Source organism: Pelobates fuscus, chromosome 3 (genome assembly GCF_036172605.1).
Source record: "Pelobates fuscus isolate aPelFus1 chromosome 3, aPelFus1.pri, whole genome shotgun sequence".
In the NCBI taxonomy this organism is placed as follows: Eukaryota; Metazoa; Chordata; class Amphibia; order Anura; family Pelobatidae; genus Pelobates; species Pelobates fuscus.
This window is the reverse complement of record NC_086319.1, coordinates 316025660-316044812: the sequence shown is the minus strand read 5'-3', so window position 1 is coordinate 316044812 and position 19153 is coordinate 316025660. Positions and strand designations below refer to the sequence as shown.

General features: G+C 39.0%; 1 protein-coding gene across 2 annotated transcripts in view; it reads left to right on the top strand.

Moving 5' to 3' along the window:
- MFGE8 (milk fat globule EGF and factor V/VIII domain containing) overlaps positions 1-19153 on the top strand; it is a 95164-nt gene that overhangs the window by 63806 nt on the left and 12205 nt on the right. For both annotated transcript variants that reach the window (XM_063448887.1, XM_063448888.1), the window contains exons 4-7: positions 9564-9677; positions 13980-14161; positions 15632-15787; positions 18098-18242. In XM_063448887.1, the coding sequence (XP_063304957.1) occupies positions 9564-9677; positions 13980-14161; positions 15632-15787; positions 18098-18242 (597 nt within the window). The remainder of the gene's footprint in view (positions 1-9563; positions 9678-13979; positions 14162-15631; positions 15788-18097; positions 18243-19153) is intronic.

Below are 19153 nucleotides of genomic sequence, written 5' to 3'. Positions count from 1 at the left end.
AGATTCTTTATTGGATCACCGATCGGGACTCAGAGGGACTAGCGTCACCAAAATACAGCAAAGTCTGAGTACTGAATACATAGAGTACATTCCTTATATAGCACTGTAGCTCCTCCCACAATTAACTACACCCACACATACCCTTAACCTATTTAATAAATAGAGTCTAAACTCATCCATCCGGTCTAACCACGTGGCTCATCTGATACAAAGGAGAGGGACGCGTAATTCCAGTTCTTACATTCCTGCACCTGGTCAGTACAGTGATAACAGTATCTTAGCTACGTGTAATTAACTAACTGATACTACAAACACATATACATACATATGCCTTGTGGCAATCTTAGCCTGCTAAACTTGTATTTTACTGGAATTACATCACACTATATTGATTCTATGGCTGCTCCAGTGGCTGTATATTCGTCTGTTTAAGCTAGTTTCGTTAATTGTCTATTTCTACTTTAACCCCTTAAGGACCAAACTTCTGGAATAAAAAGGAATCATGACATGTCACACATGTCATGTGTCCTTAAGGGGTTAAAGACGTGCAGCTTACGCTATGCACAATAATTTGCAAGATATTTGGTTTTCTTATTTTGGATGTTCTTCTTCATACCAAAGCCCAATTGTTATCCTCTAATACTCTGCTAATATGTCAGCATCTGAGAATGAATCACTGTACAAACAAAAAACAACAAATACAACAACCTGTATGTCGCTGAGACATAGCAAGGGGTGACTGAATGATGGGTGGCAATTCATCCCTTAACTACGGAATCTGTTGGTGCTATATAAATGGTAATAATAATAATAATAACAACCCCAACCGGACTGCCCTCAGGACCTCACTTGCTATATCCGGACAGATTATTACTTTGAAAAGTCATGCAAAGGCTGGACCAGGAAATACACTTGCAGATTGAACCTGATGTTACATCTGCCTTCATGAGTGTAATTTACACACTATGTGAGCATATTTTCTTTCTTGTCATGTTAATTCATATTCTTTAATATTAAGCAGTGGCTATTGAGTAACTCCTTGCAAATTTTAATGAATCATGTTTTCCATGCCTCCTCAAAACCCAGATGCTGTACCCAAATCCACAAATAATAAACAAATTTAAAAAAGACTTAAAAGCAACACAAAAATATGCGATGGAATCTACATACATGAGAGCTCCTGGAGCGCTCCACACATACATATAGTCTTCTACAGGGCTGTGTGCGTGAGCAGACCTTGCAGAGAATACTGCTAAGTCATACCCACAAACATCCTCAATGCTTCTTCTTAAGGTTAAGACTATCTGTCCGGTTTAGGAAAGGCTTGGTAGGCATTAACCATTAATAATGTAAAATTTACATGTCTAATTACCATTAACAATCTATTAAAGGTCTACATGTCATTACTTTATCTAGCTCAGCCTGTTTATAATTATTGCTATTTTTAAATGGGAGTAAATACAATGGGTCTCTTAAAATTAATCCACCCTGATTCTTTTTTTTTTTTTTAGTATTTTATATTTATGGTACACTCATTTAGTACACTATTAAACTAAAAACAAGTCACTGGCATGTACTTTTTGAATATGTTATTGATTCGGAAGCCTTCTATACTGAATTTATATTTAATGAAACACTGTGATATTGTTACTTAGGCTGTGCCTTTAACCCCTTAAGGACCAAACTTCTGGAATAAAAGGGAATCATGACGTGTCAGGCACGTCATGTGTCCTTAAGGGGTTAAAGGAAAAATCAATTGATTTTGTTTTAACAACTTAGTAGATATACCCCCAAAGACAGCATGCATTTTTTTGGCAATGTTTTCTATGGGAGTATATGAAAAATCAGCTTGCAAATTGCAATCCCTCTTTTTCCAGGACAGACGTTCAGTACAAGGCTTCTCTTTGAAGTGCTTTATGTGTCTAAAGTGTTCCTTTAATAACCATCTCTAATCTTCTCTATAAAAATGCCATGCCTAGCCACTGCTTTGTGACATCCTCACACCCCAGGGCCTCTGTGTGATTTTATAATTTTTAAAGGTAGCTGTACAGTCACCAAAACAACTAAAGCTTAATGTAGTTGTTCTGGTGTGTATAGTCTGTCCCTGTAGGCTTTTTAATGCAAACACTGCCTTTTCAGAGCAAAGGAAGTGTTTACATTGCTCTCTAGGGACACCCCCAGTGGCCACTCCTCAGACGGCCTCTAGAGGTATTTCCTGGGACAGTGCCTCACAGTGTGCATCACTAACATTCAGCATCTCCACGCTTTGCATGGAGACACTGAACGTCCCTCATAGAGATGCATTGAATCAATGCATTTCTATGAGGAGATGCTGATTGGCCAGGGTGGTGTTATGTTACACATGCGCAATAGCCTTCCAATGCTTTGCTGTAGGAAAGTATTGGATTTGCTGAAATCATCAATTCTGGTGATGTCAGCCAAGGAGGCGGATTGGAGCAGGGTCAGACACGAGGAGCACAGGGCGCATTGAATTTCTTTTGTAAATCATCTTTCTAACCCCAGATAAGGGGAGCTGACCACCTACACGGTGGTTTTATAGCTAGAGTGTCAGAAATACACGCTTGTGTTCCTGACACTATAGTACCCCTTTAAAGACAAATAGAATCTCACTGTTACTCACTAAAAGTATTGGAGAATCAAAATAATTTAAAAGTGAATTTCATATTTAAGGGCAAAGTATCTAAACCAGAAACATACCTGACTTTGAGAATCTTTTTGGCCTTAAGTTTGAAGTTCACTTTGCATTCCTGGAAATTCTCACTTGAATAATCCTGTGAGAATAGGCAAAATGTAATAGCTTGCCCTGCTCCAGCCTCAGAAAGGCTTTTTCTCCCATGTGCCAGTACAGACAGAACCTTTGACTGTCACATATCAGACTGATTCCACCCACAAGGGCAATCCAGATCTTAAATGCCAACAGCCTCCCTCTGCACAAGAGATAGAACAACATCAAATTATTGTTTCTGCCCTTTATGGACCTCGTCAGTGTAGTGTACCCCATAGGCACAGTGAGCACTGTTAAATGTTGAACGTACTTTAAATTGCAGACAGCAACATAGAGCAGCGATGACTAACCCAGGCCTTTCAACATACCGAGCTCATACCTCCCACCTCCAGCGTTATGAAAATCGGGCACCGGTGGAATGGAGGTAAAGGGAGAGGACCAGTGATGCAATTGCATCACTACCCCCTCCCCCAAGTTGTCAGTCCTGCCCAGAAATGGGGCAGGTCCATACAAGTTAATGGCGGGTCAGCCTGTCCATCACTCAGGCCGGCCCACTGAGAGCAGGGCATGCAGAGAGCACGGTTTCACACCCTGCAGGGTCCTATTGCTTTGAACATCTGTCCTATTGTGTTTTATACCCCACCTCCTATAGACTGTAAGCTTGTTTGAGTAGGGTTCTCTTCAACCTATCGTTCCTGTAAGTTTTCTTGTAATTGTCCTATTTATAGTTAAATCCCCCCTCTTATAATATTGTAAAGCGCTACGGAATCTGTTGGCGCTATATACATGGCAATAATAATATTAATAATAATAATAATAATAACATAGCGCAAGCCCATCTTATGATGCGTTCATGCTTTGATTGTTGGGAACAATTCCCTGGTGTTCCCAAAAGCAGGACTGTCCTGCCGAAATAGGGACGGTTGGGAGGAATGTAAGCTACTAGCCAGGTCTAAAAGCTGCTTGCAATATCAAACGCACAAGTAAACAGCATTATTTATGTCTAATTCACTGTGTTTAGTTTTTACAATAGCTTCCTCCCTACCTTCTGTTATCTGTTATGAGCCATCTCCAGTCCCCAAATTCATGAACCTTTTGTCTCCTCTTCTATATATATATATATATATATATATTGAGTGTTATTTGGGCCACATGCTAAATCTTAAACTATGCATCAGCTTCTGTTCTATTTTGCAATGATTTATCTTTCTCATGACAGGCTGATTTGTTTTGCCTTTTACCCTCACCTGGGCTGAGCTTCCACTTGGTGACAAGTGGTAATTTTGAGCCCTGGAAAACTTTTTCGCTCTGAAGATTTTTCCAAATGACATGTCCCATGATACCTTACGTTAGAAGAGCATTCTGGGGAAAATGCAGTCCACAAACTTTACATTTTAAACTTCCCCTTAGCCACCAGTGGGCCTAGTTATTGTCCCATTTTTTTAAATGTCATAAAATGCTAAGTAGACATATTTTAGCACAGCTGCAGGTGCTATAAAAACAAAAGTTAAAAGTAGCTGACACTTTTTTTTTGTTTACATTTTTTTCAGTTATCCATAAAAGTCTTATTTTCAATAAGACTAAAATATCAAAAAATGTTTCAATGAAAACAAGCTTTATTCTGCATGAGCTCATTTGTATTTCTTTGAATGGTGAAAAGATATTTTTGGACTTCAGACACAAACAAGCAAAGGAACAAGAATCTATGAATGTAGCCAGACTCGGGTGACTCATAACAAAAAGCTTTCCTGAAATCTCTTGAGCTGGCTTTATGAGAACATTGTGGTGCTGTGAACAACAACCAGAGCTGGATGCATTTTAGTACTTCCTAACAGTCATGTGCAGTATACTGATACCTAATTTTTAAAGGGACACTATATTCATCAAACTAACTTTAGCTTAATGAAGCTGATTTGATGTATAGATCATGCCCCTGCAATGTCACTGCTCACGTTTCTGCCATTTAGGAGTTAAATCACCTTATGCAGCCCTAGCCACACCTTCCTGCATGTGACTTGCACAGCCTTCCTAAGAGTCATCTAATGTTTACACTTCCTTTATTGCACATTCTGTTTAATATAGAATTTCTTATCTCTTGCTCTGTTAATAGCTTGCTACACCCTGCAGGAGCCTCCTGTGTGTCATTAAAGTTCAATTTACAGAGCACGAGATAAAAACTTTTAAAGTAACTTACATCTGATTGAAAATGTAAAAAAAAACATTTTTATGCAGTCTGTGTCAGTCACAGCCAGGGGGCGTGCGGCTAGGGCTGCAGAAACTGAAACTTTGAATTCACCCTGAATGTAATAAGTCCAATGCAGATAAAAAAGCATAGCCTGCTGCTTTTAATTTGCTGAAATAAAATATTAACCCACTGATTCTCTGCTCCATGTTGACAATGTGCAGCATGCTAATTATGTACACTGTAGTGATTTAGAGTTTGTTGGCGTAAAGATGAACCTGACACCCACAAACTGCTGATAGTACAGCAGCACATGTTGATCAGCTTTGAAGTAATGTGCCTGCAAAATCAGTTTACATCTCTCAAGTGACATATTCATTGTAATGTTTACTTCATTGATAGCAGATAAGGATCAGAAGACATCAGGATAAAACCTCATGAAGACTATTTGAATGAATTGTGTCTAGGGTCGATGGAAAGTACAGAGAATTGGAGTGCAAGCTGTTTTGTTGGAATCACATGTATCTGATTATTATGTGGATTAAACATTTTGCAAGGTGCCAGGCACAGAATTCATGTGACCAAATAATCATTCACAAAACAACAATGAACATGTGATTGCAGGGAGTTGCTCATTTATAAGCAATTTGCCATTTTTCAGGGAGGAAATATTTGTTTTGTGTCTGACGTAGTTTAACAAATAAAGTGTCGATATGTCATGCGATAATGACTGTTAAATATGTTAATTATGTAATTTGGTGAATGCTACAATTTAAATACTTACCTAAAAATATATAGGACTATTCACTAAAAAGGTTCTTATAAAGAACTTACATGGAAATTGACAACTTTACGTCACAATATCGGTGTTGGAGATGTAGCTAAATTAGATTTTTGTTTTCACTGTAGCTGTTTGGTTTGGCTATTCCCTTGTATATTCTACAAATTCCTATTTTAGTGAATAAATGCAATAAACGCTTCAGGATGCTTTTGAAAGATACATTTCATGCAGTACTCTATAGGAGAATGCCCACCCTTTCTGTAGGAGAATGATTATTGAAAAACTGTCTTAGATTCTAGTATATTTCTAGCCCTTGGAAGTGATGAGTTACCTTTGCTGGACTTGGTTTCTCGTGGTTCTTTGCCAGGTAGAGTGCCAAAATATTTGCTTTTACTATGCGTTTGCTATGCTCAAGTTTGAAACAGAGTTACGAAGTGGAAGAAGAGTGACAGGTTGGGGACTAATGCCAGTCTATCTTAACTGGAAGGCCAGACATCATCTGACCAACCAACCCATTAAATAATAGAGGAATGTAGCCCAGTGTTTACTAGGCTATATTATGGTTAGCTGCAGTTTACCCTGGTATAGTTTAATGACTGCACTGTGTGAAAGCTTCAGACGCCCAGCTGCTTTCTGCACGAATCTCTGCTAATTCGGTCGCAATTCACAATCCTAAATATGATAGTGCGGGTGTGTATTCCTGTGCTATAACACGGAGCCAACAAAGTGGAAAAGAAATTAACCGAGAATCATGCAGAAAGCACAAGGGCATCTATAGCTTCCACTTACACAAAGAGATTAACAAAGAAAGGAAGAGATTAACAATTCAGCTGACAGATAAAGGTAGAGATGGGCTGGGGTTGGGCAAAAATGCCCCAGCTGATTTTCCATGTACCAGGAACCACCTGCAACAGGTGTCTTACAGCAGTTGAATAAGGGTCAGCTTGTAATCCGATATTAATGTTTATGAAAAACAATATATCATTCATTCTGAATGAACTGGATTTTAATTTTACAATAGCCACATATATGCATGGGTAGCAAATGTATAGGTTTGCAGATAAAATCCAGTTTCAAAATGGAGAAATTGATAGACAAACAGAAGTTCTCTGCCCTCCTACTTCGTCCAAAATGTTTTCTGACGTTTCAAGAAACCTAACTTTTGGCGATTGTAGAGAAAATGCATGATTTTCTTAACCTTTAGAGACTGCGCTAGAATCAGATGTCAGCATAATTCTTTATTTATTATACCTACAAATCTATATTTTTGATGGCCATGTGGCCAAGGCGTCACTGTATACATGAAATGGTTTACAGATTAAGTGGGATACAGATTAAGTGTAATACACAACAGAGTCCATTTAATTTATCTTGTTTCACGCTTCTACAACAATATCCAGAGGGCTTTCGCAAAAGATTGTGCACAAAACCAGCTCTCTAGTAATAAGACTGAATCGGTTAGACTCTTCCTGAGCCTGGTAATGATCTGAAATGATTACAGTATGTGCTCAGGGCCAGGAGAGGACAAGAAGATTGGACAGAATGGATGATTCGATCTTTCCCCTTGGGATTACAAACTATAATCATTGAAAAACAAACCGGTTTGCTGGGTAATGTTCCATGTATTTTCATTCCTGGAATATACTCGCACGTGTAGAAAATGTCGCAATGGTTGTATAAGAGGATAACCTTTCAGCAAGTGTTGTTTATTAAGATGAACATTTCGTAGTGAAAATTCCACTTGTACACGATGTGCTAGTTTTTAGCAGCTAAGAGTATTCTAAAAATATGAAATTAATCTTATTATAATATAATCAAATGAAAAAAAATAATGGAGCGATGTTGATTAAAGAAAATAAACAGATCTATAGTTTCTTATAGTATGTTTAATTTGCGCATATTCAATCAGTTAATATAATTAATTCCTGTGTATTTTGTTAGGGCATTTATAGTACTTTCTAAACATATCTGTCTGTCTGCGTCGGTGGCTGTGCATCTGCATTACTGCCTGTCTGTGGATTTATAAAGTCAATAAACAGGCTAAGCCCCCCTCTATGCTATTGGAACATGTATTGAAGGAGAAATGTAAACTTAAAGGGACACTAAAATGTCCATTGTAATGGCAAGAATCATGAAGACTTATAGCACCATCACCACTACATTAACCACAAATATGAGCGGTAGTGGCTATAGTGCGTATTGTGCCTCTTTTAATAGAAACGGTTAACTTTTAGAAAAGTGACAGTTCCTTGAATGCTCAAACCATTAAAGGCTGTTGTTTAAGTAACGTAAAACACGTATTTACGTACACTGCACTTCTATATTGATTGACTTCACCAACCCATGATGCCTTGAGCACATTCAGGAGTGCTTAATACTTTTTCAAGCAGTGCTGCCTGCACACATGTGCAGTGTGTACAGCATTACAGATGTTAAAGGAACACTCCAATCCATTCCAAGCTGCTGGATGTGTACATTACAGGATTAGAGTAGGGGATTAGTTGATAATATTGGTAGACCAGACGTATATTAGATTATACACTGGCCCTAAGAGATTAGATGAGCTTAGCTTTAGAGGAGAAGTTAATATCATTTTCTAATGATGAACAGGGATCAAATGTATGTAGTTCCATTTCCAGCTGTTGTTGTTGGTACATTGCACTGTATAATATGTATAGGAAGTTTATTGTAAAAATGAATTAAACACAGCAAACACCAATTCAAAACTGTAGTCATTGCATATGTTATGGAATAAGGTGTTCCCCATTTTCCTGCTATGTATTGCTTATAACTGGAGTGATGTGTAAAATTACTGTGACTATAATCCCACCCAACCCCACTTAGAAACATCAAGAGGAAGTTAAACATTCATGGTTGTACAAGTACTTGTATGGCATGTACATGCCTTCTTTCTGCATCTATATGTGGGCCATTTATCATTGGCAAGTGAAAATATAGACATAGAAAGCCAAAATTCACCTCTAGTAAATGTTTCATTGACTCTCCAGACTTTCAATGACTTTCAAATTTTAAGCTCTGTATATCATTCAGCAATATTAATAGCATTCTAGTATTCCTGTTGACAAGGTTCTTTGAAATATAAATAAATATAAAGAAAGAAATTATTTATCCTGGTAGTGTTAAAACCTTTCTGCAAAAAGCTGGGATTGGGGGTCAGAAGTCTAAGGATTTATTTACAATTCTTTATTTTTTTTTGCTTTTGTGTCCTCTCTTTTTATTTAATCCTCTCACTGATTTCTAATGTTCATGTGTAGAAAGTGGTTTCATTACCTGATGCTCAATGTATGTAGTGATCATAAAGCTGCATTTACTTTCTAGACAGATGTAATTGGTCCATAAAGTCAGGGGACGAGATAATGGATGAGTGAAGAAAAGGTAGGAGAAATGCGCACTTAAAGCGGCACTGTCACCGTCTGGTAACTTTGCCAAATTTGCAAAGACTCCCTACGGTGACATCGCCACAGGGGGTCCGGTGGCCTGGGGGCGGGTAAAGGTGATATTTACTTACCTGAACTTGTCCTTTCGTGGTCGCTACTACTATCTTGATACGAAGGGTCCTCTTCAGCTCCTGGCGCTTCAGCAAGTTCGAGAGTACATCGTTGAGGTCTATGGAAGATCCTGCAAAACCAGCCAATTCCCTGCACCCATCGCTGGTGGGATTGATACTTAGACTCCACCTTGAGTCTAAGAAAGTCAGGTTTTAGGAGAAATACAGAGACAAAGTCATACTTTATTTTAGATCTTTATATTTGTTTATGCTAGTAAAGTTTAGACAATGTAATTTAATTTGTTTTATTTACAGATATAAATTAGAAGCATTTTTGTTTATGTAGGTAACAACAAGTGTTTATCTAGCCCTTGCAAAAATGGAGGAGTCTGCAGATACCTTCACGAAGATTACTCCTGCAAATGTGCTTCACCGTTCATAGGGAAAGCATGTCAGACTCGTAAGTACATGGAAGATTATGTGAGTAGTTGTGTTGCCCATAATTTAATAGATTTCTTAAAGAGCTCCCTAAGCACCATAACCACTAAGCCATCCCTAGTGCTCATAGCCCATCATTGCCAACCACGTTTGTATGTACAATGTGAATGTTTGCTTTTGCACTATCCTTGCTTTAATAGAGGGGCTAGGCTTTGAGCGCCAATAACTCTGGTTCCTTGCAAACCACTCAAAAAGATTTTACGTAAAAAGTGAGGAACAACACCCAAAGACTCTGTGCATGTTTACCACTAGAATATGCGTTGAGTTTAGTGGTTATGGTGCATTTCTACATACCTACCAAGTGTCCCTATTTAGGATCCCTATTTTGTGCCCAAATCCCTGTCCTTCTCTCCTATTCTAATCTCCCTCTTTTCTAAGAGCTCGATATTGTTGGTGTGCCTTAGTGTAAAACAGAGCTCAATAGCAATAAAACTCACAGTTTGTCTTTAAACTAAATTAGAAAAGTAGAACCAAATACTCATACCCCAAATGTAAGGAGGAGAGGTGTCCAGTTGAATAGAACACTCTCTCTTCTCTATATGGAGCGAGTATATATGAAGCAACCCATATTAACAATATGCGTAAATAATTTCTTAAAATATAACCTTTAATAAATCATTAAGACTCAGTATCAAAAAATGTAGATTAAGTAGAAAAAATATAAATAATGATCTAAAATAGGCTGTAATCAACAGGCCATAAATATATTACTGAAAAGGCTGAATAGCCTCAATCTAATTGCAGCCGCGGTGGTTAAAGGTTGAGGAAAAAGTAGTTGTTAAAGTTATAAGTAGATCAAATCTTAAACATAAACACAATCCTCATAACCCAAATTCGCCACCCTGGAGGTAAAAAACCAAAACCAAATACAAGTTTAAACCTCCTAGTGTGTGCTGCAAAAAATGTCACAGCAGCTAGGACACCTAAGCAATAGTCTGTAAATAGCGTTAACACATAGGGCTGGATAGTGACTAGAAAAATCCTAATCGAAACTTCAAAGTCCCTAGATCAGGGGTAGGCAACCTTTTAGCAGCACTGTGCCGATATAGGATTGTGATGTCCCGTAGCGTGCCGGTCCTATTTTTTTTTAATGCAGGTGTGTATGCTGCCGTATTCTGCTTGCGTTATTTTTACTGTAATTGCTTTGTATCGTTGTATTTGTGCGTATATGCAGGGCCGTCTTTAATAGTGACTGGACCCTGGGCAAAGCATTTGCTTAGGGCCCCCTGGACCCTGCCCCCCCCTTCCCAGGCATGTAATCACATCATCCACCTCAATGCAGTGGCGGACCTAAAGTAGAGAGGTGCAAGAATTTTTGGGGGTCTCCCTGTTGCACGGGTGATTAAAAGGTAGATCCCCATCTGTCGTGCAACTCCAGAAATGCATTGATAGCTGGGGCTCTACCATTTACCCATGTTTGCAGGTCTGTATTTAGCACTAAGCAGTTTTTGTTTGTTTGACTGTAAACATATTTTTGTATGGAATTTGTTTGTACTTGGTGTTGGCGTGATTGCAAGCATGTATTTGTGTAGTGTTGGTTTTTGAATGCAGGGGTGTATTTACATATAATTTTGGTGTGTAACATGTGTTTGTACGTAGTGTTGAGATTTTAATGCAGAGGTGTATTTGTGTGTAGTGTTAGTGTGTGAATTCTGAGATGTATGCACATTTACACACAGAGAGATATATACACACTGAAATGCGCGCACACACACACAGATACACACACACACACACTTACTGACACACACACAGACATGCTGACACACACAGACATGCTGACACACACAGACATACTGACACACACACAGACATACTGACACACACACAGAAATACTGACACACACAAAGACATACTGACACACACAAAGACATACTGACACACAGACATGCTGACACTCAGACATGCTGACACTCAGACATGCTGACACACAAAGACATACGACACACAAACATATGACACACACAGATATGACACACACATATATGACACACACAGATATGACACACAAACACAGACACACTAACACACGCACACACACACACACTGACAGACATACTGACACAGAAATACACTTTAAAACCCACCCTCCAGTTTCCTACCTTTCCTGCTGGTGGTTGAAGGTGTTGGGAGTTGGGGTCTAGCGCTCTCGGTCAGCCCCCCTCCAATCTGCCTACTCTTCTTTCCCGCGCGCTCCTCTCTTTGTGGGCGGAAGTGATGCGCGGCCGTCAGTTCCTCCCAGCCTGCTGCCGAAAAGCAAGGGGCCAGCTCACGCTGTTAAAGCACCTCAGCGTGCGACCGGGCCTCTGCTGACAGAAGCCCACCAGGTGGTCCTTTGTGCATGGGCCACCTGGTGGGTCTCCTTAGTGTGCAAATTACCGGCCAGAGGGTTAGAAATAGTTGAGGCCAGCAGGGCTGCCCAGTTTGCCCCGCGTTAAAGACAGCCCTGCGTATATGAGCTATTATATTGTTTATGTTCATGAGTAGTTTCTGGTATTGTGTATGATACATATGAATACGTGCTGTGTATGGGGGGCGCTTGTGAAATTGTGTGTGTGGATGGATATGTCACAGTGTGTGTTTGGTAGTGTGTGGGGGCTGTTTGGGGTATTGCATGTGGGGTTGTGTGCATGTATGTGGATTGTTAGTGGTGTTTCGTTTGTGCGGATTGTGTGTATGTTTGTGTGTGGGCTGTTCGTATTATTTGTATGAGGGGAGGGTTATTCTGCATTTCTGTGTATATCTAGCAGTGTGGGTGGCTTCCCTGGGTTTCAGTGGGGACTAGTCTGGCCAGTTACATGTCAAGGACAGGAGCTGCAACAGCAACTGCGAGCTGCTCTACTACAGTGTGGCTTCCTATTCACAAGTGCTGGGAGGAAGTGATCTGAGATCACTACCTCTACGTGCTGCAATGCATAAATTTAGGATTGTTTTTCACCACCTTTGCGGATTAGCAGATATCTGAAGTTTTACTGGGACTCCTGATAGGCCAGAGCCTGTTTGGCTCTAGCAGCCTTGAGTGCCGTGCAAAGACACCTCGAGTGCCGTGCATGGCACTAGTGCCGTAGGTTGCCTACCCCTGCCCTAGATAGTTAGTGATAAGTTTAGTTAGCTAAGTGTCCCTGCCGCCGGTGAAAAAAGAGACTGCAATCTGATTCAATTCAATAATTCGAGAGTACACTGGAGAGTTAATTCAAAGAAACATCCTGTCGGTCCCTAGTTTCAAACTCCATAAATAGACTACGATAATTAAAGAACAGGCGTCCCTTTGCTAGAAAGTATACTGGAGAGTATTATCAAAAAAACTTCTGTCGGTCCCTAGTTTTAAGCTCCATTTCTAGCTACGATAAAACATAAATAAATAATCAGGCGTCCCGACGCGCGTTTCGCCAATACTTGGCTCGTCCAGGGGAACCGGGTTACTGACTGGTGGTAGTTTAAATATCCCTCCCTTCGTTTCCATTGGTCAATTGTTAGCCAATGCTGGAAGGGGAGGGGCTGAGAGTAAGTAAGTTGTTTGTTTAACCCTTTGTGACCGGGTACAGATTCGGCACTCCAACCGGCATCAGTAAAGAGCTCCCTAAGCACCATAACCACTAAGCCATCCCCAGTGCTCATAGCCCATCATTGCCAACCACGTTTGTATGTACAATGTGAATGTTTGCTTTTGCACTATCCTTGCTTTAATAGAGGGGCTAGGCTTTGAGCGCCAATAACTCTGGTTCCTTGCAAACCACTCAAAAAGATTTTACGTAAAAAGTGAGGAACAACACCCAAAGACTCTGTGCATGTTTACCACTAGAATATGCGTTGAGTTTAGTGGTTATGGTGCATTTCTACATACCTACCAAGTGTCCCTATTTAGGATCCCTATTTTGTGCCCAAATCCCTGTCCTTCTCTCCTATTCTAATCTCCCTCTTTTCTAAGAGCTCGATATTGTTGGTGTGCCTTAGTGTAAAACAGAGCTCAATAGCAATAAAACTCACAGTTTGTCTTTAAACTACCATAAATGTGTTTAGAAATCAGTCTGTGTAAATAGGATACATTGTTCTTGTTCTAAGTTACATTTTAGTTGCATAAATTGTCATTAGTAAATAATCTAACATTTTGTAAGGTATTAATGCTTTAATTGCCATATAAGCTTTAAATATCTAACCAGATACTTTGATAAATACATCCTTTAGCAATTTTACTTACCTCGCCTTATTGTATATGATTATCTGTTGTGTGATATATTTAATTAATTCTATTTTTCTGTTTAGGTTGTGCCAATGCTCTAGGAATGGAAGGTGGAGCGATAACAGATGGCCAGGTAACCTCTTCATCCATGTACCATAGCTTCCTTGGCATTCAGCGCTGGGGGCCAAACTTAGCTCGTCTAAACAATAAAGGGATAGTGAATGCGTGGACTGCAAACAGCTATGACCAACATCCGTGGATTCAGGTATTATCTCATCTTCCAAAATACACATAACAACATAGTTAATTCTCAATTTGTTCAATATGTTTCAGTGGAAGACTTGATACTTTTGGCCTGGGAGCTAATACAAACACATACAGTATTATTCACTAAACAAAATTCCGACTGCATTGACAATTCTCTGAATGTGGTTAGGATTTGGTCGGTCTGACTGACTCTGCAACATTGGTTTGGATCAGTGATTACTGCATCCAAACTAATCTACAGCAGTTTTATCAACGACCGCATGGCAGCCAATGATAAACCGAATGCATCTGGCCGTATGCTCGTTTATAAATTATCGTTTACTTGCTTTTTGCCAGTAAATAGATCATTTGAAGAACTACTTGCCTAAATATAGTCCCCCCATGCCCCTACCTGTGGGAATTGGGTGGTTAATATTTAACATTTTAGCAGGGGACCTAGTGTACCCTCCCTTGACCCCCACCCATGCCGATGTTAGGTACACTAAGTTGTACAAAAAGGGTGGGATGAACTAGTGTCCCCTCTGCCGGCCTCCCTCCATGCCAGCTGGTGGGGGCCATACTATTTGTAGTAGGGGTGTTTGACATACCATTATCCACCCTCCCATATAACAGTAACCATCCCTAGGTGGCTAGTGGTCCATGATCCCCTAGCCACCTCCTAAAATTATGTCCCTACCTATCCTCATCTCCCTAATAATAGTGAGGAGAGGCCATAAAATCTAAAACCTGTAGAATAATTACACCTAACATGAGAAGTCTTCTAATTCTTCTTTTCTTCAGCCCCCAAAAATCCATAATTCCAGATGCTACTAATTAAAATTTAAAAAAGCCCAAACACTTTAAAAATAAAATCTGAACCGCAACATAAATTAATCCATCTTGGAGAGCTCGCCGCAGAATATGTGCTCAAGCCGGGGAAATCCCTTTTATATGCTTCCCACACTAAGCTTGCAAAGTGTGGGAAAATTTCCCAAGCTTTGCAATATGACTAAGAGCGCTCTGATTGGTTGGCTAGTACACCAATCATTTAGAGCGCACTGGCAGCCAGGTCTCTCTTCTCTCGATAACTTTTTTAAATTAAATCCATGCTCGGAGTTGAATTCTGAGCCTGGATATGTTGCATTCGCCTGGCAGAGATCGACCCATCTGAAATCCAGATCAAATTCAGGCACGTTTGGGGCCTGAATTTCCAAATTTAGATGCAGATGAATTCCATGAACAATGTCCGTATTTTGCAATCTGAATGGCCCCGTATGCAGCCAGTTGATTTTGCCCCATTCTGACTTGAATAACCTTGATAGTCCAATTTGACATCAAAGCAGAACAGAAACACACTGCAATATCCTTTCTTTATTCTACATGAAATATGTAATATCAATTCTGTAAGTACTAGAATATGATAACAATGGAACAGATTTACATAAGGTTAGAGTTCATTGTTCAATTATATTCTGTTTACATCCCATAGGTGAATTTGTTAAAACCAATGCGGATATCTGGAATCATCACGCAAGGAGCTAGTCGAATGGGTACTGCTGAGTATGTGAAAGATTTTAAAGTGGCATACCGTGAGGATGGGAGTGACTTCACCTTTGTCAAGGCTGATGAAAAAGACACTAACAAGGTGAGATTTTTTATAGTCTGACCTTAACCCCTTAATGACACATGACGTGTGTGACATGTCATGATTCCCTTTTATTCCAGAAGTTTGGTCCTTAAGGGGTTAAAGTAATACTGCAGTGTTTCATACTCCACTTAGATTATTGGGTCTCCAGCACAGTGCTCTAAGAAGCTAAAGTGCTTTATGGGTTTGAGGTGTTTAATGAGGGTTCCAGGGCAGGGATTTCAGTACATTTCAGTTGTATATATCTCTTATTATATAGAATGTATATATTATACTTAATTCAAGGTTTACAATTTGAAGTCCTATGCTACTAGCCAGGCCTTTAAAGTCACTTGCCAGCAAGCCATAGTGTGCTCGAATTTCTACTCACGGTGGCTAAATTTTCATTCCCCAATGGCTAGTGGCTAATGGAAATTTTGATCCCCGATATATGAAATAGTATTACTTATAACTAATACTCCCTTTAGACTTATGTATCTTTCATATGTTTTAATGATTTTTTTTTATATAATGCTTAGAGCTAGGGATATATCACCAGATCTGAGATTGATGGGAGTCATACTGCCAGGCAGCAGGTGCTATTTCAGAGCAAAATCAGAGGATGACCCACGGGATATGAAAAGTCTTGCAGCATGGCGATCTGTGCTTCACCACTGATGCTTAGATCTCACTGTAATCAATGATATTTCTTCTGTACACTTTGTCGGCTACAGGAATACCTTATTCATATCATTATCAGAAATCAGTGGAGACTGAAAATTACATATTTTTTTCTATATGTGCTGAATTCCACTCTTGCAACAGCAGTGTTTAATGAATGGATAAATAAGATGAATAAGACACTTGAGGCCTTTTCCCTTAAAGGGATACTATAGTGTAAGGAATCCAAACCTGGGAAGATTAGATTCTTGAAAACTGCAATGTTTTACATAGCACGACTAAGTGAGACAGGGACACTGCATCCAGACCGCTTCAAGGTGCTGAGGTGGTCTGTGTGCCTATAGTGTCCCTTTAACCCCTTAAGGACCAAATTTCTGGAATAAAAGGGAATCAGCCAGTTTATGAATTAGTGAAAGTTAGTGAAAGTTCTCTACATAGGGCTTATGATCCTATGAAATTTCTAAAGTATCTATTTTTTTTACAATGTATTTATTATGATTGAATACATTAACTATGTAATCTACTACAAAATATTTATTTCAGACTGGCATGTGCCTTTAATATAATCAGAATATTTACCATATACTGTGTTAGAAAATTACATTAATCAAAATGTATAATGTAAACTGCTTAAAGGAACACTCCAAACACACAAATCACTCCAGAATGCTGCAGTGTTTGTGTAAAGAGGTGTGTTTTTAAATTTTGTAAAAGTGGCAATTTCAGTGGAAATATTATAACTGATCCTTGTTACACCCCCTGGCTGTAATATAGATGAGTGAGAAGTCTGTGATTGGATCGCCAGAGAAAGTCTTGCTGGGGAAGAAAGGGAAGGCTTGCATTGGCTGCAGATATGAGAGGTGCAGCTATTGCAAACCAGGATGTCATAAACTCTTAAAGAAAACATGAAAAGCAAGCAAGCAAATTTCATGTATATTTTCTTTGGGAGTATATATACGATTTTTAGTGGAGTATTCGTTTCAACAATATACAGATTAAGGAATAGTGCACACCTAAAATACAGTTAACATTTTATTACAAATACTTAAAATCACCTGTCTCAGCAAAGAAATATGGGGATTCAGTTTCACCATATGGCCATTTCACCATTACGTCACGTTACCCCAATCAGAATTGTGGCATAAATCAATAAACGATTGTCATTAATACATAATTGATTGCGAAGCATGTTGTCTTTTCTATGATGTTCTCAGCACAAAATGCTGGACAAAATGTTATGTCAAATAACCCTGCCAGGAATTCAATGATTTGGGAACATCAGAGAAAGAAACTTAGAGGAGTTGTACAAGTGATAAAGGAGATGAGATATGTGCATTGGTCATCACAGCAGTAGTAGATATGATGCAATAATTGCATAAAAAGTAGCATACCCTTTAAGACGTGGATGATATGACATCATACAGTTATTAGGTCGATTTTATGAAACATAATAAAATGACAGTTAAGTTCTTTGGTGAAAATGTCAATGGCGATAATGGAGTGAAAGTAGTTTTTTTTTACTGAATATTCAGCACTGCGGAATATGTTGGAGTCTCGTAAATAATAATGATGATGATGTAATGCATTTCGAATTTAAAAATGCTTGCATTGTACAAGTATTGAATGATTCTTTTATTTTTGTATTTTTAGATTTTTGCTGGAAACACAGACAATGACAGTAGGAAGGCTAATATATTTAGTCCACCACTTGTTGCACAATATATCCGTATCTATCCCGTGAATTGTCGCAGAGCGTGCACGCTGCGCTTTGAACTCTATGGCTGTGAGTTGAATGGTAAGGTGTTACTTTTTATAAATTGATTTCTCTTATTTATATTGTTTTCCCCCTGCACACGACAGCTTATAAAATGAGCTTATTTAAGTTTTAATTTTGAAATCTAAAATTTGCTTTTATTCCTCACAAGAAGCCTGGCTTGCTCTTTCAGAAATTAAAATGATCTACGTTTCATGCAAACATTGTGTAATCTGGAGTGTCTATGTCTGTAAAAAGTGTTTCCACCGGTGTCGCCATCTAATGGCACAATGTGGGATAGCACTAAATCCGCAACGTGTGTACTCACATTTGCAAGTTGTCTTACAGAATCTGTATAAAGCAGTGAAAGTCTACAGGGTCCAGGATTAGGAAATAAATAGTTCTTTGGCAGATGACGGACAGTAACTCTCTGTGTTTGGCTGAGAATCACTGGAGCTGTCATGTCTCAAATGCCGCAAAGTATATACTTGAACAAGTTATTGGTTTCATGAAAAAGACAATAAATAATTGTTATTAAATTGTAACAAACATGTTTTAATTTTTTGTTTAAACAATTTTAACGATTAAGTCAACTTTTTTTTTTAAAATGTGGTATATTTATATTTTTTATTTACTTTTATTTTATTTGCAGGTCACAATTTTACATTTAGCCTTTATTTTCCTTACCTTAGCTGATTGAATATCTAAGTAGTTTTTAAATAAATTACTGCAGACAGGCCATCTCAGGGCTGCCACCAGAAATTTTGGGGCCCCTGACACAGACCAAGGTCTGGGCCCCCGGGGTCCTGCCCAGGAGTCTGCCCACATGACCCGCCCCCAGATCTACCCACAGGGCCCATCCTGAGTCACAAGGATGAAGTGTGTGTGTGTACTGAATTTGGTGTGTGTATAGTGGCTGTAGAATATGTGTAGTGGATGCAAAGTGCATCAGT